Source organism: Telmatherina bonti (assembly GCF_933228915.1).
Source record: "Telmatherina bonti genome assembly, chromosome: 10".
Classification (NCBI taxonomy): domain Eukaryota; kingdom Metazoa; phylum Chordata; class Actinopteri; order Atheriniformes; family Telmatherinidae; genus Telmatherina; species Telmatherina bonti.
In genome coordinates, this window is record NC_136628.1 from 36,542,923 (window position 1) to 36,565,525 (window position 22,603).

Here is a 22,603-nt window from a genome sequence, read left to right on the forward strand (position 1 = left end):
GTAATGTACTAATTTAAGCTTGCAATTTAGCGTACAGTTAATGAGCATTTCCAGTTTGGACATACACGCAAAGTTGCAGGTTAAGATAGCAACTCAAGTGTACAGTTTATTAGCATGTAGCTATAAGCTAGTGGGTTTGGACATATACGTAATGTACTAGTTTAAGCTAGCAACTTAGCGTACAACTATTTAGTATTTCCAATTTGGACATATGTATAAAGTAGCAGTTTAAGCAAGAAAATCAAACGAGCAAATTATTATCATGTAGCTATAAGCTATCCAGTTAGGACAAACGTGTAATGTACTAATTTAAGCTTGCAATTTAGCGTACAGTTTATTAGCATTTCCATGTTTGGACATATACGTAAAGTAGCAGGTTAAGATGGCAACTTAAGTGCGCAATTTATTAGCATGTAGCTATAAGCTAGCAGGTTTGGACATATACGTAATGTAGCAGTTTAAGCTAGCACCTTAGCGTACAATTTATTAGCATGTAGCTATAAGCGATCTGGTTTGGATCTTTCTTGTTATGTAGCAGTTTAAGTTAGCAACTTTAGCATGCAGCTTACTTGATACGATCCAGTATCGTCATTTTGTCTGAGTTGCAAACTGCATCCATACACCACCTCGTCCTCATCTCTGTCATAATGCAGCTTATAAATTCCCTCATCTTTACTTGGCAGCAGCTTATTATTTTCTGAAAAGAGATAAATATTGAAAGGTTTCAGGAAGATGACACACAACTTGTTTTAATTACTTGAGCTCAAACCACAGCTGAAAAGAAAAGATGGAAATCTTCTCAGTGATGATAGAAAAACAGCTTGCACAGAAAAGGCAGCCTGCTGATCATCTGTCTTAATGAATGAGTCTTCATAGCAGCTGCAGCTTGAATCTCTTAATAAAATCTATTTGCATGTCTGTAATCTTGTTTCCTGGACGGGATCAGCAGTCGTCTATAATGGATTTAGCCTGCTTATCAGGCTCAGCCTGCCTTCAGAAGCTAACGCAGCTAATGGCCAGCAGCTTGCTGCAAAGGGAATGGAAATGTGTTGATCCTGACAGCATTATAATCATGCCTGCTGACCTCTGGGAGTTCATGCAGATGCAAACGCTGCTCAGTGCTAATTTACACACAGAAAATCCCAGAAACCCATGCAGCTGGTAAATCAGACAAACTGCCTTGTTTGTTTCTTCAGGTCTGTAGAAGTGAAGCTGCAGACATCGTAGCAGCCACCTACAGAGGCTCGGCCTTTAGATACACGTGTCTATGTTCCTCATGGTGCTGGAGGAGGTCTGTGCACTGAACATGAAGTTAAAAAGGACGTGCACACGGTCATGTTTCCAAGTCTGTTTGTAAAGCACATTTCATGTGCAAAACAATGCAAAGGGCTTTAATAAAACATTAAATGTTTTACTGCAAGGTGCAAAAAACTTAAAGAAATTAAATAAAAAGATAAAATAAGGAAAATGGAAAAGTCAGTTTAATTAACATAAATTTAATTTAATTAATCTTTTGTTTTATTGTTAGGTTTTAATTTTTTAAATTCAGTTTACTATTTATGCATTTATTTACTGTTTTATTTTATTTTGTTGTACATAATCTTATTTTTTTTTTACAAAATTAGTATCCAATTAAATTAAATGTGTTGATTCATTATTTTAATATCGGATATTTATTATTTAATTAATTTGTACTATTGTATTTTCTAAGTTTAATTTGTTTTTCATTTTTATGGATGTTACTTAATTTTATTTCTCAGTCAAATTTTGATGTTTTATTCATATATATTTTTGTTTTCTAATAGATTTCTTTATTTATTTAGTTAATTTTTAATCTTTTTTCTTTTTTTTTTTATTAGTTGCAATGAATCTTATCTCACCAAATATATTTATTTACATACATTATTATTCATGAGTAAAATAAAGTTTGGTTTTAGGTCTCGTATGATAAAATATCCACCAGTCACATGAGGCTAAACATGACACTGGGTTTGCAGTGACGACCAGTAAACACAGCTGGAAATACAAAAAAAGGATGCAACCTTTTATCTGAGGAGTCAACGTGTCTTCCTGCACCGAGTTTGTCTGCAGAGACTCAGGGCACATCAGAATGAGGTTAAAACGATGCTTGAAGTGTCATGAATCCTTAAGGTTCAGTTCTGAAACGACTCTTTCAACCAGGTTCTGGATCTAAAGAGGTTTACGTGCATGAAATCCCAGCTGCCTCTGACTGGAGAAAACCGTCCTGCAGCTCATGATCTAAACACGGACATCACAGAAGATGCTCGGACAGCGTGCAACAGCTCATCTCTGCACATGCAGCAGCGAGACTTCTGCACTGTCAGGGATGGAGTTTCATCTCCGAGAGAGCTGCATCGAGCAGAAACAAGCACAAAGACGAGCTTCTGGACTGTAAAATCCATCAGATTATTTGCTTTGCTTACAAGCTGCACCAGAAAAGATCTAATTATCGACCACTTACAAGGAATTCGCGGCAAACTTTTATCAGAATCAAATTCTGAAAGTAATGTGTTAAAGATTAAAAATGTAAAGTCATTAAAGATTCAATCATCCATCAACTAAGTGAAGTGATATCTTTTAATAAGGCAGATGATGTGTCTTGGCTCTGAAAGGGATGATATGAATTGGTAATTAACTGCAGCACATGGCAGGAATAAAAACCAACCTTGTGTGACTTTTAAATGGGAGAAGACTGATGTGCAGCTTCTCAGAGGGATTGTGGCGTCTCACGGCAACACCGTTGAGGCTTAAACGCCGCCAACCTTTGCAGCGAGTTTGCTGCTTGTCCTCCTATGGATGCAGAAGGCTCGGAGAGAGACGAGTCTGCAGTGAGGATGCAGCGTCTCGCTGCTCTGTGATGTCGTCTGTTAAAATGTGAGGTTAATCTCTGGAGGTTTGCATATGCTAATTCATATTCCTGAACATTATGAAGTGCTCTAATTATGGAGTGTAATGTGTTCAGTGTGATGCTGATGATCCAGGCTGAAAAATCCCACACCGCATGAACATTCAGCAGGATGGAACAAGACATGAGCGACAATAATTTAGTGATTAATTATCCAGATTAGAAACACCATCAAACATTGATGGATGGAGGCGATTAGATAGACTTGATTGATACCACCATGAAGAAATTTATGTTACGATTATGTTAAACGAGCATGTGATAATGTTTCATATTGTTTGCAGGATTCAGATACTGATTAAATCAAAATTTTAATATATCATAAACAATAGTCAGCTGGGGAATTGTATTTCTCTACTCAATATATCGCTTTGCTATTAAACTTATGATTCACTTTAACTGTAACTAAACTGGTATGTGAACTGTTAGCATGCTAGCATCATAGCTATGCTATATATCAAAAGTGTTGACTACTGTTTAAATATTTAATTGATTCTTAATAACTGCAAACGTAATAATTGTAAATATCTAATCATTTCTCATTGAATCAATATGTAGTACTGACTTGTCATCAATTGTTTATCACTATCAAAATGTTGATACGTGCCACTAACTGTTACTGAGCCATCATGTGAACCGTTAGCATGCTAACAGCATAGCTATACTTGCTGATATCAAAAGTGTAATTTCTATATTGTTGGTCTCCTTGATATCATTGTATGTTTGTATGGTTGATATCTGCAAACACCCTAAAATTGACATTTACTGCTGTTATACACACCTCTAACTGTTACTGAGCTACCATGTGAATCGTTAGCATGCTAACATCATAGCTATATTTGTTTATATGAAAAGTGTCTCTGGACTAATTGGTTGTATTAAGAGAAGTCTGGTTAAAAGTGAAGCCTATACTGAAGCGCATAAAACTGCAGTTCCTCCTTCATCCACTAGGGGCTGCAAAACAGAGTGAATCCCCATAGACTCCCATGTTAAAAAGACCAACTTCACAGCAGGAATAAACATGTTTACAGCGGAAATAAGCATGTTTACAGCCTGGTACAAAAATCCATTTTCGATCCGCTGCTTCAAGTCAGAAGAACGTAGAACAACCGCGGTCTTTAGTCGGTTAACGACGTGACTTAGCTTTAGCCCGCTTACCTCCGTTAGCTGGTTAGCTCCTGTTATCTCCGGGTTAGCTCGGTTAGCTCTTAGCTACAGAAAACTCGGAGTTCGCTCGATGTCAATCATCGACCATGACGCTCACAGCCCCCCTCTCAGCTCCACCTCTTTGCCCATATTTGTATTTTCCGGGCGAGATGACACGTATGCGAGAGGTTTGTTTTTTTGTTGCGTCTTTATCCTTCTCACTTTAGGTGACGTGTAAAGATACTTCTCTTTTTTTCAACACCCACCCGTCCGTCCTCATGTCATCTCTTCCTCATTTATAAGGCAGCGCCGGTAAAACTGGCTGCAGGGCCTGAGCTTAGTTTGGTTCCGTAAAGTTGTCAAATGTAAATATCTGTATGTCTAACTTGGATGAGCTGGCTTAAACCTTGAATTTCCCCTCTGGGATAAATAAAGAATCTTTGATTTGATTTGATTTGATGCCCCTGCCAAGATGGCGATGGTAGGAACCGCCCACCGAGCTTCAATTCATCTCTTCAGAAACCTACGGGTGATGGAGGCTCTGCCCATCTTTTAATACAGTCTATGGTTGGAACACAGTCTCTGTTTGGGAAAAGTTCGCCTTCTTAAAACCTAAATGTACAATAGAAGTAAAATCAATACTAAAAATGTAGGTTTTGAAATAGCTGCTCCAAAACGCAAAACACATTGTGTATCTATCTGAAGAGAGATGGAAGTGGAGTCTTGCAGGATGAGATTTTACCAGAATTATGGCTTATGTGCTCAATACCTGCAAATCGCAATTGTACTTTGTCAAACTTTTTAGCAACATCGCTTTATTTAATGAAAACTGTGATGGAAACGCAGGTTACGACTTTGGGCCTTTGACTTCCATCATCTGAATCGCCGCTAAAATCGAGCCCTGCTTACAAGTGAAATCACGATGGCCTTTTAGCGCCATGTTAATGTCGTATCTGTGCGTAACAGCCATTTTATGGCCTTTCCTGCTTCAGCCCAACTATGACGCGCTGTAAAGAAACTGTGGTAATTTTCTAAGAACAAGCAGACCGCTGAACAGTTGTGAACTTGTGGCTTCGCTGTGGGTTCTTGCACTGATCCTTAAGGACGTAAAGAGGTAAACATGACCGCTTCCCAGTCTATCATTGGCTCTGTGTGGTCTGTGTGATGAGCTGCGGTTTAAACAGCCTGAAGTGCATCACAGCATTAAAAACTGTTGAATATTTGCACACTAAAGAGTCATATTTGCTCTTAAGCAAAGGGTAAATGCCCCCTAATGCGCTGAATAAAATGTGTTTAATCTGCAGGAGGAAGAGGAGCGCGGGAAGCGTCAGGTTCTGGTTCTCGGTCTGGACGGGGCTGGGAAGAGCAGCATGCTACAGGGTCTGACCCCCGGGGGGCCGGCGGCTAGAAGAGGCCGCTGCCGACCCACCCGTGGCTTCAACTTCATCAGCCTGAACGCCCCCGCCTGCCAGCTCGACTTTCTGGAGAGTAAGACTCCTTTTATTTTCGGTCATGAAACGCCACAGGCTCTGTACGGATTCTGTTTTGTGACACGGAGGAATGGAAGGGACAGCCGTCTCTTTGTTTAATCTGGCTGTTCCTCTGGAATGTTTCTGGAAAACCAGATTTCTGTATAATTTTACTGGAAGAAACAAGTTCAGGATGCAGGAAGAAGAAAGTGGCGACTAAAGAGATTTATCCTGGCTTGAGGTTTGATCATGTGGGTTTTGGTCTGGTTGCCTGCTGTGATTTTATTACAGAATATAGTTTTAGTTTTTCTCTGCTTTTTTTTTTTAGTTTTTTTTTTTTAGTTTTTCTTTGCTTCCACCTCTGAAGATGAAAAATATTTTTGCATTGATGCAGGGAGGCTTGTAGAACCCCCCCCCCCCCCACTCCTTAAAGCCTGAGGATGTCTTTGATCCCATATGTACGTAAATGTGGACGTCCGTTTCAAATGTTGTCATAAGTTGCCATCCTCATACTTTTACGTTGCCGTAGTTGTTAGAGCAGTTCATCCATTAGTGGGCAGCGCTGAGACGTGTTAGTGGGACTGAGGGGGCCATAAAGGCTCAATGGGACTCCTTAGCTTGACAACATCCATTATCACCATAGACCGTATATGAAAGATGGACGGAGCCTCCGGCAGTAAAAAGTGAAGCCTATGCGGAACTACATAAAACTGCAGTTCCCCCTTCATCCACTAGGGGCTGCAACACAGAGCGAATCCCCATAGACTCCCATGTTAAAAAGACCAACTTCACAGCAGAAATAAACATGTTTACAGCAGAAATAAGCATGTTTACAGCAGAAATAAACATGTTTACAGCCTGGTACAAAAATCCATTTTCGGTTTAATAGGTCAGGTTTACCTTCATGACAACTGAATTTTTTTCTAACTCGTCTGTTTAAAAGTAATTTAATCTTAAAGTTCGGCATGTTTAGGGGCGTGTCCTTTTGACTGACAGGTACCCGATCTCCCGCTTCAAGTCAGAAGAACGTAGAACAACCGCGGTTTTTAGCCGGTTAACAACGTGACTTAGCTTTAGCCCGCTTACCTCCGTTAGCTGGTTAGTCCTGTTATCTCCAGGTTAGCTCGGTTAGCTCTTAGCTATAGAAAGCTCGGAGTTCGCTCGATGTAAATCATCCACCATGACGCTCACAGTCCCCTCTCAGCTCCACCTCTTTGCCCATATTTGTATTTTCTGACATTCATGCCCCTGCCAAGATGGTGATGGTAGGAACCGCCCACCGAGCTTCAATTCAGCTCTTCAGAAACCTACGGGTAACGTCACAGAGGCTCCACCCATCTTTTATATACAGTCTATGGTTACCACTGGCAACCACCAACTGGTTTAGGGGTTACCACCACTAAAGATACAGACCGACCACCTTATGGTTCCTGCTCTGGTCGAGGAGCAGCATGCAGCCTACTTAGAGTTGATGCCCATGCCCCCCACCTCATCTGGGACATGGCTGAGGCTCTGCTGGAGGTGGGAGTTGAACCTTCTCACAACACTTTTGGGCCTGCATGCCAAATGCCAAAAAAAAGTGTCTCCATTATCCTTTAGCGATCTACAACTATGTGGACACATCTGAAAAACGACCACGAGAGCCTAAAAACAAACTCATCGATATTTGAGAGGTTTTTCAAAGTTTAGGTGTTTCCATTAGCAGGTTTTTTTATTGCGATATTTAAGTTTTGCGCAGTTTGCATGTTTTCTGCATGCGTATAGTCTGATGACTGCTGGGATGCGATCCAGCCCCCTGCATTGGACTGAGCAGTAAAGAAAATTAATTAATGAGTATTTTAGCAAAATCTCATGTTTGCTCTCCTTTTTTAAGAAGAAGTAAGGGAAAAATCTTGATCATTTTCATTTTTTGAACACCTGGAGCAGCCAAAACAATGCAAACAATTACTTTTCCAGCAGTTAAGAACCATTGACAAGACGTACAGGACAAACAATACCTAAGAAAAACACGCCATCCTGCAAATATCAAGAGTTTGATGACGGAAAAACAGCTGCAGTTTGTGAAAATATTAAAAAATGCAGATTGTAACAGTGCTTGGAGGCAGTAAGTTTCATTTAAAATCTGCAGGGAGCAGAGATTTCATCCATTTGGAAGTTGTTTTTCTTCCTTTACCTTCCTGAAAGTCAGCAGCATCGGTACCTGCCAGCACAAAGTCCATAACAAACCAATCTCTGCCTCTCACTACATCGTTTTAATTCGATCAGTGAGTGACGGAACCATTGGTTCCTCTTTTCACCAATTAAGTTAACCCTTTAACCTGTTAGAAAACCTTTGAAAATTCAACTCTGATTGAAAGCAAAGAGATCCCACTTGATGGATCGAAAGAGAGGAAGAGGACGGATCCAGTTAGACTCATAAATCCTGCAAATTAGTGCTCAACCTAAAGCCATAGTGCTAGATTAAAAATACCATCGTAAATTTGGTCTCCATTTAGCCAGCGAGTGTCAAACTCCCGACTGCAGTCGGAGTTCCCATGGAGGGAGTCGGAGTCATTCTTAGCAGCTGATTTATTCATGATCTGAAGGACTAATCTGTTTCTCATCTCCTTGAGAGCATCACACCCACTCAGTGTTTCAGTGGCTGAGCGGTAAATGTCAGAGTGCTGTGCTGTGGGCGTTGATCCCGGCTGACAGGTGCTCTCTTTGTGAGGTCCACTGAGGGAATTCAGCTACAACCCAACTATTATAAAATGTTTCCCAAAGAGGAAGGTTAAAAGCCAGTTTGGGGTTTGAACAGCTGAGAGGAAGTAGAGTTTGCACAATATGCGGATGTCTGCTTTTTATTTAGTTTTAGGAACAAAGATTCAGAGCCAAGTGTGTCTGATGCACACGGAAAAGCGGTTTGGAAGTGTTTTAGTCATGATTTATTTATTAACAATCAGATTTTAATCTACACTTTATGTTTCTGTTAACAAAAAGCAAACAAACTCATCGCCTAACCCTTTTTATACAGATGAGCAATGAAGAGTCCTTTTACCTGCTCCACTTTTACCAGGTAGTGTCAATATGAGCAAGTGTAACTATCGTATGGTTAAAGAGAGGGACCCCAGCACTGAGCCTTGGGGAACCCCAATGGCGAGGAGAGGAGATCCAACACTTGACCTTGGTTCAGACTAGGGCTGGGCGATATGACGATATAGATCGTTTGGGCGATAGGAAATGTTTATTGTTTAATATGAGGCTCTATTGGTTACGCCACGATAAGCTGCAGTATTTTACATCAAGACACGCTTTACGGCATGCTGCAATATATAAACAAACATGTTGGAAGACGGTAGCCGACGTGTTTCAGAGGATAATTCATTAAAAGATGAGCAGCCAACCCAAACTGATGAGCTTGTTCCTAAAAGAGGGAAATTTCTGTCTGGATGCGGTTTGGATATAAAAAGACCGACGTGGAACCGACAACAGACTAGCTCACAGTCCCAACAGCGGACTCCGACACAACTAACTCATTTTATCACCTGCGCAGGAATCAGGATAAAGAATACAGAATAAAGAATAGAGTCAAAAAGTAAAAGAAGTAAAAGCAGCAAAAGCAGCGTCAAGTGGAGGCGAAAGCTCAGAATAAACTCCAGACCAAACGCTGCAGCAGGTATTTTACCTGTGGAACGTCATACGGCCATAGTTCCCCCAGATGGAAGGAGATCCCTGCTGCTGTTGCCTAGCAACATCTGATACATAACTGATGACTGACACAACATTACACAGTTTTATATCGTTACGGGGATATAAAATTAGCTGTATCAGGATATTTTGGTCGTATCGCCCAGTCCTAGTTCCGGCCAACAGATTGTAGGATCACAAGAACCATACTGAGTCAGACGCTGCTGATAGTGTAATGGGGATCCTTGAGGATCTGGAAATTCAGCCCCACACACAAAGCGATGAAGGTCTTAATGAATTAAGATTTAGGGTTAAGTTCAGGGGTAAGATGAGGTCCGGTCCGGCAGGTGGTGTTGATTGGCTCCTGAAAAGCCGTTAGAATCCAGAGACGTGGTTATTAGACAGGCAGAGTTCGGCGACTTATCCGGTGGAGAAGGCAAGAATCTGTGGTCATTTGGAGCAGGGGTCCAAGTCCAGGAAAAACACAGGGAAGGATCCGACAAGGCAAGATAAATCTAAGGAGCAACACAAGAATCTGGCGACGAGACTGAAGCCGGGATATCAGCAAGAGAATCTCTGCTGAGCATCTGGCAGGGAAACAGAAACAGGAGCGGGATTAGGTAGAGCCGAGAGCAGGAGAGGATGGCGTGCAATCAGGTAGCTCAGGTGGAGCAGATGCGCTTGATGAGGAAGAAGATGCTCCCAGAGAGCAGCGATCATGACAGATATTTCAAGACTTGTGTCATGTGCGACTTAGCCGAATTAGCCGGGTTTTTGTTAAACCGAATATGCTCCCCCCTCCAGCCCGTAAAAAAAAAAAAAAAAAAAGAGTCCACGTGACCTTGTTTTTCAAAAACAAATCCATCCAAACATATCTGCATCAGCGTGTTGTTCAGCACTTTCATCAGCACATCAAACCTTTAGGCAGCGGTAGCGCCCCTAATCCCATCCAATCAATACAACCTTCCCTCTCACGACGCCACTTCCACAAAACACCGAACATGACGTGATCTGGTTCGGTGGCGGAAAATAACTGTCCCTAATGTCGTCATTTGCCGTTGGTCGTCTACGTGGAGGTGCTGACGGCAATGTGAAAACAAACACAAAGCGTCTGGACTACAGATAACGCCATCACAGTTTCTACGACGTCCATGCTGGTGTACATGTAAAAGAGTTCATGTGTTCAGTAAGCGCTGTGCGTACGGTTTTATTTTGAAAAGGCCAGACAGGAAGTCTGTGCTGTGTTGTTGGTGAAAGTTTGACGGTTCGGACTAGGGGTGGGAGAATCGTATGGAAAATCAAAAATCGGGATTTTATGCTTCACAATTTTAAAATCAAATTTTTTTTTTGTTAAAAAAAAACTACTTTTTTTCTAAATAAATCATATGAATCCATTATAAATTATTTGTCATTTTTATTATTTGTATTGATCTTTTTACTTCTCTTCTTTGGCATTATAGCAGCAGAATGACGGTCTGGCTACTGGGTTGTTTTTTTCTCATTGAAATCAAGAAAAATGATGACCAAAAAAATTTTTTATACATTTTTTTGTTTTTAATCGACAAAACTCAGCGATATCGAAGAATTGTGAGAATTGCAATTAAAATCGAATCGGCACCCAAAGAAAATCGAATCGAATTGAATCGGGACAAAAGCATATCGTCACAGCCATAGTTCTGACTAATAATAAAAGACGACGGCTGTGCCAGTTCCGCAGAACTTCTTCCTGTTCTTGTTTTATAAATTATAGAAGTGAAAGCGCATGAACTGGACCCTCGGTTACATAAACAGAGGTCGCCATGTGACGTCGTGGTATTTTCTGTTGCAGACGGTGACCTTTAAAAACCTAAAAGCCCCGTTTATATGTGTCATCATGCAGACGTGCAAATAGAATATTCACACATCTTCTCTTTGGTTAGAGTTTTATAAAACCATCGTTTTTAAGAGCATAAATCTGCGTTTTGCTGTGGACAACAGGCCAAATCAGAGAAAAATGTCTTTGTTTTGTCAGATAACCTGCTATGTGTGGACATGGCTATAATCTGGTCAAGAATCAAGTTCCTGCAGATCAAAGCAGTACTATCTGGAATAAGTAGAGGTTAGATAGTCTGTTTCTGAGGTTTTTAGGAAAAAAAACATACTTTTTGCCAAAATTCAAAGGAAAAAAAATTATCCGGGTGTTTATGTCTTTAAGACACAGTTGTTGCTAAATTAGCAAAATGGTTTCATATAACATCATCCATAAGTGTAATTAAGTGTCATCTGCATAGAAACGTATGTTTTTTTCAGCTAATGGAAGTAAACATACGATCTATAAAAAACATGTATAAATTATTGATAAAAGAACCCTGTGGAATTTCATGACTAATAAAAGTAACAAATGTATGGATTAGTTTTTCTGCATCACTCAGAGACAAGATGGTTTTATTTTTATCTAAATTAACAAGCAGTACAACGCCATCCAGGCCTTTATGTCTGTAAGACATGATTGAAAGTTAACTGGTCACATCTGACTTCACATGCAAGTATAGTTAAGTGTCATCTGCATAGAAATGTACGTTTATTAGCATTGTCTCAAATAGAATTATTTCTACTTCTCTGTGAGACCAGATTTTCCTCATATTAGAGAAGTTCTCCAAGACCCAAAAGGCAGTCTTGATTTTTTTGTGAGTAAAAGAACAAATCCTGGTCTGGTACTAAAGGTGAGATAATACTATCCAGAGTAACTTTATGATGAAAGATTTTGTTTCTGTGGTGTTTACAGGTACAAATAACAACTTTGGCTAGCTTCATAGTACTGTAGTAGTAGTGTTTGTAGCACTGCACACTGCATAGTATAGAGTTCAGGCTTTCCAGACAAAATAGACATGAATCTCATCCTAGATCACAGTGAACATCTTAGATAATGAAACTCCTGCAGTCAGATAACAGGGCAGAGCTGAAAAACACGCAGCTTGTAGCGACGTTACACAAGGTCACAAGCGGAAGCGTAGGCAGCCTTGAACACAGCACTGGAATGTGTCAAAGTTCAGTTTAGTTGAACTTTGTCTGCAATATCTGGCATGAAGTCAGAGCAACAAGCAGCTGGGAGATCCTGATCTTTCCATGTTTAACCTACAAAAAATAACAGATTAAAGAAAAGAAAAGTCGTTCAGCACAGGAAGAGAGGAAATGGGTTGTTAAGGCTCTCCGTTTGAGTCTCAGGTTTGCAGACCTGCTGCAGGGACTTTTATCCTCGCGCCCACACCCTTCACGTCCACATAACTCCGTTTCTGCTACGCGTGCACGTTTGTCACAACGTGGCCTGGAGAGCGTCCCGCCGAGCTGCCAGCAGCTGGCTCCGTGTCCCCTCAGGTGAGCAGGTATTCACCGCTGCTCTGTTGCCTAGCAACCATCCCTGATGAATTCTTGCTGAGGTGGTCATACCTGCTGCAGGTTGCTGGACGTTTATGAAACTCCCTCCACTGAAGCAGGAACCTGCATTTTCAACACGCTGAACGTCCCGCTGAACGCTTTGATAACAGACTCCTTCGGGTTCAGTTTGACCCCATGAAGGAATTTTACATTGCAATCAATCCAGCCAGCATGTCCCTTCATGTTTAAACCATGAGTTTCTGTAAACATGCTCAGAAATGCTGCTCGCTTGAGAGATGTTCTCACTCCAGCAGCTCCCCAGAAACAGCTTGAATGATGCCTGCGAGTGGAGACAAACACTGATGTGTTTACGCTGAACGCCGAGCAGGAAAAACAACAGATTTGATGACGTCTGATGAGGAAAGAGGAGCTGCTTTGCTGATGTATCGTGCAGAGAGATAAATCAGTTTAACCAGGAGGGAGATGCGGATGTGATTGATGCAGATGTGTCATCTTGGCTTGTTTCATCCCTCGGTGAGAACCAGATCTCATTTGGTACAGCAGGGATATGAAATGAATCCGTGGCCTTTTCAGAGCTAATCAACCTGTCTGAGTATTGATCGGACCGACAGACGTTTCTCAGGCCAGTCAGAGGTGTGCGGTCCTTTCTGTTGCAGAGAAAACTGGTCTTTTTGAGGCTAACAACGAATAAAATCTCACGTTTTTCTTATTAAAGTGTCTTTTACTAACAGACAACCCCCCCTGAGGACACCTGCCGGGGTCTGCTAAGCATTAAGAGTTGCTTGATTTCATTAATCTAAGTTATCGAAACATGTTTTTGCTGTTTTACTTGCTTGGAATTAAAACTAAAAAATCTTTTTTCTGTCGGTTTTAAGGTCAGAAAACATGTCTGTGTTTCTAACTTGTGTGTTTTACAGTCGGTGGTGGTGAGGATCTGCGGCGCTACTGGCTGGACTACCTGAAACGGACTCACGTCCTGGTGTATGTGGTGGACTCCTCCGACAGGAGCCGCCTCCCGCTGGCGAAGGCTGAGCTGCACCGCCTCCTGAAGGTGGAGCCGCAGCTGCCCGTGGTCGTCCTGGGTAACAAGCAGGTACAGAAAGCTTCCTGTTGCTGAAAATACAGAATCACTTCGGCTATTTGCAACCGTTCCTGTTGTTTAAACGTCACTTCAGCCTGCAAACGAAACATAACCCATCAGTTAAAGAGGAACTTTAAATATATATGTATATATATGTATATACAGTTGTACTCATATTTATTCATATTTATTCATTAAAGAAGGAAAAAAACAGCTGCCTGTAAAATACGCTGAAATTGACTAAAGTAATAATAAAAGTTTTATGAAAATCATGACATTATTTTCTAATTCTGTTCAATAGAAATATTTAAAAAAAAAAAGCAAACTAATAAGATCATTTATTACATATTCCATCAGTCATAAACTAATATTTAGTTGAACAATCCTTTAATGTTTCTGTTTTCTGTTCCTCTCAGTCAGACTTCTGCACCTGTTGACAGGTATTTTGTCCCACTGTTCAACAGAAAAATGCTCTATTTTGTCCAGGGTGCACCATGCACGTCGTTCCTTCTTCATTCATCCTGGAAGGAAACGTCCCCAAACTTCCTCTTTGGCTCATTTTTCCACACTCCACCATCCTGCTGGAATAATTCATGACCCTCAGAGCCAGGAAGGAATATTTGTCACGTCTAATGTCGCAGCTTTTCCCCTCGCTGCTTTGGGTGATTTGTAAAATGAGCATTAAAGAATAATTTAATTTCACATTAAACTGCACAAATGCTTCATGATGCAGTGGAGCCGGCCGGGTCCGGAGCGTCTTCAGAGAGTCTGGCCGAACCGGTGCGACGTCAACACGCTGCTGCTTTCATCTGGAACATTAATAAGGTAGCTTGGACGGATCAAACGGAATATGTACTCCAGCCTTCTCAAACATGTTGAGATGAAAGCTAAACAGATTTTTTTTCATGTCAGGTTGTCCTGGAAAGCTTTGAAGAAATAGTTCAAAATATGGAATATTTCACCGTGGCTTTTGGTTTTTCTGAGCTGCAGACAAGATCAGTATGTTTAAAAGCCTGTAGTGAGTTCACCAGAATAGAGATTTAAGAGGTAAGACAGCTTAAAAAGAAAACTCTTTGTTTGTTTGTTTTTGTCATGTTTACATCATCAGTTGTAAATTAAGCCGCTGCTTTTTACGACATCTGTCGTCACGCAATGAAATAATTCTGTTACCACACAGGAGATCAAGTTTTAAAAGATAACAATTAGAAAAAGCAAAATTACTACTAATAAATGCATACATTGTAGTGGACCCTAAAGTATGTTCACAGTAAGTCAGGAGCCCCGAGCATGGCCCATAAAGGACACCGTCCCTTTGATCGCGGGATTTCCGGGGTTTTGTTGATAAAAGGCGTCGTCTTGTTTCTCTTTGTTAAGACCTCCGATAAATGATACGCCGTTCCGTTGTCAAAGTTTATGTCTGTTGCAATTTCCACCATATTTAAAGATAAAGACAAGAAGATGAAGAAGAAGGGAAGTCAGCGCCTGCTTGGTATTAAATTTACTTTTTCCAACTAAAAAGGTTTTTACTGAAGAAAAACGGCTGTAATAGTAACAGATGATGAGTTTAAAGGGACATAGACATGTATATGTTAAGACCATAGACCAGGCATGCCCAGCTCCGGTCCTCGAGGGCCACAATCCTGCAGGTTTTCCATGTATCCCTGCTCCAACACACCTGACTCTGCAGAACGTCATAGCCTGTTGGATCCATTTAATGGAAACCAGGAGTGTTGGAGCAGAGATACATCAAAAACCTGAAGGACAGCAGCCCGACTATGGACACCCCTGCTATAGGCTGTATATGAAAGGTGGGCGGAGCTTCGGTGACGTCACCTGAAAGGTCGGTGAAGAGCAATATTGAAGCTATTTGGGCGGTTTCCACCGTCGCCATCTTTGCAGCGTTATGCGTGTCGTCAACGCGGGAAAATACAGAAATGGGCAAAGAGGTGGAGCTGAGAGGGGAGTGATTGAAATCCATCAAACGCTGAACTGTCTGGTGCTAAGAGCTACCGAGCTAACCCAGAGCTAACAGGAGCTAACCAGCTAACGGAGGTCAACGGGCTAAAGCTAAGTCACGTTGTTAACTGGCCAAAAATTGCGGTTGTTTACGCTCTTTTACTTGAAGCAGGAGATTGGGTACCTGTCAATCAAAAGGACACGCCCCTAAATACGCCAAATTTTGAGATTAATTATCCCGCTGCCTTCTTGCAGCAGGATATCGGGTATCTGTCAACAGACATATTTAACCCTTAAATCTGCAAAATTGTTCAACAACGGTAGTGTTTTACATGTGGGACGAATTGTGATGAATAATTCGCCCTTTAGATGATCTACAGATGTTTTCCAGCATTTCTATCGAGTCCAGGTGGTTTACGATGTTTATTCAGAGAGACTGAACCACAATAACAACATTTATTACATTTTCCTCCGAAAAAGTTGAATATCACTACTATGCAGCTAAAAGACCTCTATTTAACCTGAAGCCCTCTCCTGTCAGACTTTCCACCAATCAGAGAGCTTAAACTGACGGTAACGTCCAATCAGGAGCAGCCAAAGATCAACAAGTGATGAGAAAAGCAGGAAAATAATGATCCTCTATGGCTGGAATAAAGCCAAGAAGACGTTTGGGATGCAGCTGAGGTGGAGGTGCTGCAGTGAGGAGAGCAGGTAGATAGTAGCAGGAAGACGTGTGGAAACATGGAAGTAGTGTGTGTTGTGTGTGTGTTTCAGTGCTAACAGGTTTCAAGTTAGATGCACTGTGGAGAAGTTCAGAGGCATCCCACAGGGATCTGTACTCGGCGGACTTTTTCCTTTTGATATGGATGACTTCCTGGTGATGTGATGCAGCAGTGTGTGTTAACATAAACATGTCACATTCAGCAAAAACTGTCAGAGTACGCTGTTGAAAAGTGTAAACATGTAAACAGTGTGTGAGTGTGTGCAGATGAGAAAAGACTTGGTCGCTGCTGATCTGTGTGTTATTTCTACAAACTTCTGGCTGTTCTTTATGCTGATTTATCTGTTCATACATTCATTTTACATAATTTTATCCTCAGGATCTGAAAGCTGAGGCTGAAACATCATGTCTGCAGGTTGACTGTAAAAGGGTTCATCTTCTACATGCATGTGTAAATTAGCATAATGTAGTTTAGAGTTTTAAAGGTTAGACACTGTTGTCCTCTCCACCCTAACCTCACTGAGCCGGGTTCTGATGGGGGTTTTCTTCCTGTTAAAAGGCAGTTTTTTCCTTCCCACTGTCGCCTCATGCAGCTCAGGATGGAGGATTGGATCCAAGTCATGACTCGATGCAATCAGTTGGTTTCTATTATAGGATATGTATGAATTGGCTTGAAATGATGTGTATGTAAAGTGTCCTGTGACAACATTGTTGTGAAGTGAAGCTATACATATAAAGCTGAATAGAATTTAATTGTAAAACCTGGTGTTAAGTGACTGGAAATCCTATCAGAACTCTGTCAGACTGTAACTTCCAGGACTTCTCGCTGTTTAGGATCAGCCATATCAGGACCATAGACTGTATATAAAAGATGGGCGGAGCCTCCGTGACGTCACCCGAAGGTTTCTGAAGAGCTGAATTGAAGCTCTGTGGGCGGTTCCTACCATCACCATCTTGGCAGGGGCATGCGTGTCGTCTCGGCCGGAAAATACAAATATGGGCAAAGAGGTGGAGCTGAGAGGGGGGCTGTGAGCGTCATGGTGGATGATTGACATCGAGCGAACACCGAGCTGCCTGTAGATAAGAGCTAACCAGGAGATAACAAGAGTTAACCAGCTAACGGAGGTAAGCGAGCTAAAGCTAAGTCACGTTGTTAACCGGCTAAAAACCGCGGTTGTTCTACGTTCTTCTGACTTGAAGCGGGAGATCGGGTACCTGTCAATCAAAAGGACACGCCCCTAAATGTGCCGAACTTTGAGATTAAATTACTTTTAAACGGGAGAGTTAGAAAAAAATTCACTCCCCCCACAGTTGTCATGAAGGTAAACCTGACCTATTAAACCTAAAATGGAATTTTGAACCAGGCTGTAAACATGTTTATTTCTGCTGTAAACGTGTTTATTTCTGCAGCAAACATGTTTATTTCTGCAGCAAACACGTTTATTTCTGCAGCAAACACGTTTATTTCTGCTGTAAACATGTTTATTTCTGCTGTTAAGTTGGTCTTTTTAACATGGGAGTCTATGGGGATTTGCTCTGTTTTGCAGCCCCTAGTGGATGAAGGGGGAACTGCAGTTTTATGCACTTCCTTGCAGGCTTCACTTTTAACCGCTGGAGGCTCCATCCATCTTTAATGTCCGGTCTATGATCAGGATGCAGACCATCCAAAACAGGAGAGAGATGTTTCTCCTGGACGTCCGCCCAGCATCTGATGTCTGACCTTCCTGCCTCGGCATCTCCTCTCTTTACCCCCTTTCGACATACATGTCTCATGTTTAATGAGCAGACAATCGATGTACAAAAGGTCTTTTTCCACTTTATGTGTTAAAAGATGTTTTCTGTCTGTCTTTTGTCCTTTTCAGGATAAGCCGAATGCTGTCAGTGTTTCCGAGCTGCATGGCGCCTTGTCTCTGGACAGCGTGCCAGATAATCGGAAGCTGTTCCTCTTGGCTGCTCAGCTGGACTCTGAAGGAGCTCTGAGGAAGTCCTGCCAGGGTTTGGACACAGTCCAGGAGCTTCTGCTCCAGCTCGTCTGATCTGTTGTCCTCCCACAGAGCAGAGCTGGAGGACGCGGACATCATCCTTCTTTCTCTCTTCTCCTTGACACCGAGGCTGCATGTGAAGCCTGCAGCGTCTGATGCAGAGGAGGCTGCAGAGACGCCAGGATGGAGCAGAATCTTCTTGTCTTACATGCTGTAGGAGGACAGACGGGGGACAGCAGGACGGAGGTTTGACTCGAAGCAGCAGAGTTCATCTCCTGCTGTGTCTAAATGTCGACCTCTTCCAGAAAGCATATAGTTTAGACTGTAAATACCGAGCAGAGCCATGTTTATTCCCTCTTGTATGAAACTTTTTTCTGTTTTTTTTTACGTGTGATTAGATCCAAAGAGCTCGGGTTCCCAGTTTGGAGCACCTGCTATGTGAATTAATTTCCGGGGCTTTAGGAGGATATTCGCTGACTTTTACAGGGTTTTCTAGGATCTGCGGGAATATTTGGTGGGAGTTTAAAAGGAAGCGCCGTGACGTTTTGAAGAGCAGTTTTCTGCTTTTTTTAGATGTGGCTGTCAGCACTTCGAGCTTCATCCAGGAGAAAAACAATGTTTGGAGTGGGATAAAATAAACACATTCAGCGGAAAACAATAAACATGGAAACAGTGACATTCGAGCAGAACTGTAAAAGCCTCAGAAGCAGCAGCTAAAGCGTAACAGTCTACATATCTGATGTAGCTCCAGACTCGTACTTCCACGTCCGACAGGCACCGTGTGATTACTGTATTGATGTGGCATCTATTCTACTGTATGAAGACTTTTACACATCAGGACCGATGCGAATAAACAACATGACATTGCGAATAATTCTGAAGCTACCTCAATCAGTGTTCAACAACTAGAGCAGCAGAACAAACACAAACGTAAGAATTTTCCAGAACGTATCATTTGTAAATGTTTAAAAATGTTAAAAAAAAACCCATTTTGCAGGTCCCTCTCTGCTGTGCTTCAGCTCTGCTTGCAGCAACTTTACAGTGTTCTGTATGTAATTCCCACTTCCGTCTCAGACCTCACTGCATCGATACTTTCTGACGTTAGCGTGGTTTAGCCGACACATCCACCAGGGGGCAGTGAAGAGGTCTGACTTTTCTCCGTTCCACCCATAGACTGTGTATAAAAGATGGGCGGAGCCTCTATGACGTCAACCGTAGGTTTCTGAAGAGCTGAATTGAAGCTCGGTGGGCGGTTCCTACCGTCCACCATCTTAGCAGGGGCATGCGCGTCTGGAAAATACAAATATGGGCAAAGAAGTGGAGCTGAGAGGGGGGCTGTGAGCGTCATGGTGGATGATTTACATCGAGCGAACTCCGAGCTTTCTGTAGCTAAGAGCTAACCGAGCTAACCCGGAGATAACAGGAGCTAACCAGCTAACGGAGGTAAGCGGGCTAAAGCTAAGTCACGTTGTTAACCGGCTAAAAACCGCAGTTGTTCTGCGCTCTTTTTACTTGAAGCAGGAGATCGGGTACCTGTCAATCAAAAGGACATGCCCCTAAATATGCCGGACTTCAATATTAAATTACTTTTAATTGGGCAAAGTAGAAAAAAAATTCACTCCACCCACAGTTGTCATGAAGGTAAACCTGATCTATTAAACCTAAAATGGATTTTTGAACCAGGCGGTAAACATGTTTATTTCTGCTGTGAAGTTGGTCTTTTTAACATGGGAGTCTATGGGGATTCACTCTGTTTTGGAGCCCTAGTGGATGATGTGGGAACTGCAGTTTCTGGGGTTTTTTTTTTTATTTTCTATCCGCCGCTTGCTTCCAATTTCCATTTCAGACAATAACAAACATCATCAACTATTTAAATCCATCATGGCTGCTTCTTTGTTCTTCGCTGGTAGCATATAAGCTAACTGCACAACAATGCTGCCCCCCCTGGTCTCCGGTGGTACTGCTCTGTTTGCTCCGTCAGGGTACACATCTGAAAAAACTGCTTTTCTATAACAAAATTAGTCACATAAATGACAAAGAAGATGGACTAAATGGTCCGTATTTGTCTTTAGCGTGTAGCATTAACCCTGTCGGCACTTCGTTGTTTCCGGGTTAAAATATTCAGCGTACTTTCAGATGAAGTGCGTCTTAAATGGAAAAAAGTAAACGTGTAATATACAGAGTAAAAATAAGTTTGATGTTTGTTATGTAGACTGTTTGTGTGTACAGTTTTAACGTTTCCATAGTCTATTCAGCATCAACCTGAACATCGAGGACATCGATGTCAGTGCTGGATGGATTTCCCTCGGCTTAAAGCCTCTTTATATGTGACTGTAAAGCTCCTTTCACTGATTAAATAACTGTTGCTTCACTCTGCTGTAAATGTTCATGATTCCTTTTTTTTTGTTGTGCTGAAGAGAAAAAAAAAGCAGTTTTTACTGTTGTGTTGTTTCCAGTCACTGCTTTGGCTTTATGTCTCCTGTTAAATGTGCATAAAGCACACCTTCACATTTTTGTATTAAATTTAAGCTGATGAAATAAAATTTGATCTTTGTGACATTTTTATGTTGTGGATTCAGGTAGAAGCTCCAGTTAAAGCAAAGGCAGTACTGTTACATGACACTGACCTCCACATCATCAGAATGACAGCACAACCTTTTCATTCAAGTCCATTGATCTTTTTACCTCAGTCTGTTGTTGCTTCATGTAAAAATGTGACGATTAAGATCTGAAGGAATCTCTGTACACTGGGACAAGGCCAAAAGTAAACACTAGATACGTTAATACAGCGTTAACCCTTTCCTGCTTTAATAAATTAAAAACAATGCAACATCTTTTTAAAATACATTTTACCTCTATCTTTAACTATACTTTTTTTGTTTATTGGTGGTATTTAGAATTTATCATGATTTCTGATTTAATGTATTTTATAAAAGATTTGTAAAATAATATAATTATGTCATTTAAATCTTTTATAAAATATAGCTGTAACATTTTTTTTCCTATTTATTGCAAAGTCAAAGATGCATAATTCCATTATGTTCATTTATATCATATATTTATTTATTCTCCAATGAGTGGAAATGTATAGGATGACTCACCAACATCCACTGAAGTGGTTTAATTACAAAAATACCATCCTCATTCATGAATATGCAAGAAAAAAGCTTGTAAATAGGTGTCCAGTACAGGGCCACTATGCATGCAAGGGTTAAAAGCAGACATGATTCTCTACTAAAATCACGGCATGAACTCAGGAAGACCTCCAGAAGTCCCCGTCTGTGAACACAGTTCACCCTGAAACGATGCTTAAAGCTCCATCATGCAAAGAAGAAGACATTCGTGAACATCGCCGTCTTCTCAGACAAATCTAATTTAAAACAGTTTTAGAGCAACTTCTGCTCTAATCCAGAAAAAATGTCTCTTTCAGGGAAGACCTTTCAGATTTCAGCAAGACGATGCCGAACCACATCCTGCATCCATCACAGCAGCCATCTCTGGAGGCTCTCGCCATTCGCCGACTGTCTAGAGCATACATGTCAAACTCAGGCCCGCGGGCCAATTTTGGGCTGCACTAAAATTATATTTGGTGATGATTTCAAATATGTATTACATCTGGCCCGCCGATCCATTATACAGCGCACGTACCCCTAACACTACAAATCCCACAATGCTATCTTGGTGACTTTGAAGCCAAAAAATGTAGATTTGAACTTTTTAGCGACCAGTTTGTGGTTGATGTGAAAAGCGCACCAACCAACCTCAAAATGGAGCTTATTGAGCTGCAGTGTAAAGACACGCTCAAGTCAAAGTATGATTCTGTCGGTGCTGCACAGTTTCCACCTTACCTTCCCGACTCCATGCCCAAGCTGCGCTAATGCTCTCTATGTTCAGCAGCACATATCTGTGAGCAACTGTTTTCATTAATGTAGATGAACAGAACACACCTTCATTCAGTCCTGAGGATTTCCTCAGCTCAGATCCTGACTCCACAAACTGATGACTTGCATGTAAAAAGCGACGCCAAGTATCTGGAATGGAGCCTTGTAAATCATCAGAGTAAATAGAATCAAACTGGATAAATATGTTATTTACTGAAGGCATGGTCTGTCCAAAGTTAAGAGATAATTATTTCTTTTAGCTGCTGGCCTTGATGGCCTGTGATGAAAAGATTTAGGTTACAATTAAGATGAATATAAAGTTCCAGATATAGAGGCCTGATATTTATTTCAGTTTTTGTTTTTTTTTTTAAATCAGCTCCAGGTTCAGGTGTTTAAGTAG

At 41.3% G+C, this 22,603-nt stretch overlaps 1 protein-coding gene across 1 annotated transcript in view; it reads left to right on the forward strand.

Moving 5' to 3' along the window:
- Nucleotides 1-18,376, forward strand: part of arl10 (ADP-ribosylation factor-like 10) — a gene marked incomplete at its 3' end in the record, with an annotated part of 19,661 nt that extends 1,285 nt beyond the window's left edge. The window contains exons 2-4 of the mRNA XM_079247694.1: nucleotides 5,377-5,560; nucleotides 13,500-13,675; nucleotides 18,203-18,376. Of these exons, the coding sequence (XP_079103820.1) occupies nucleotides 5,377-5,560; nucleotides 13,500-13,675; nucleotides 18,203-18,376 (534 nt within the window). The remainder of the gene's footprint in view (nucleotides 1-5,376; nucleotides 5,561-13,499; nucleotides 13,676-18,202) is intronic.
- Nucleotides 18,377-22,603: the final 4,227 nt, after the last annotated feature.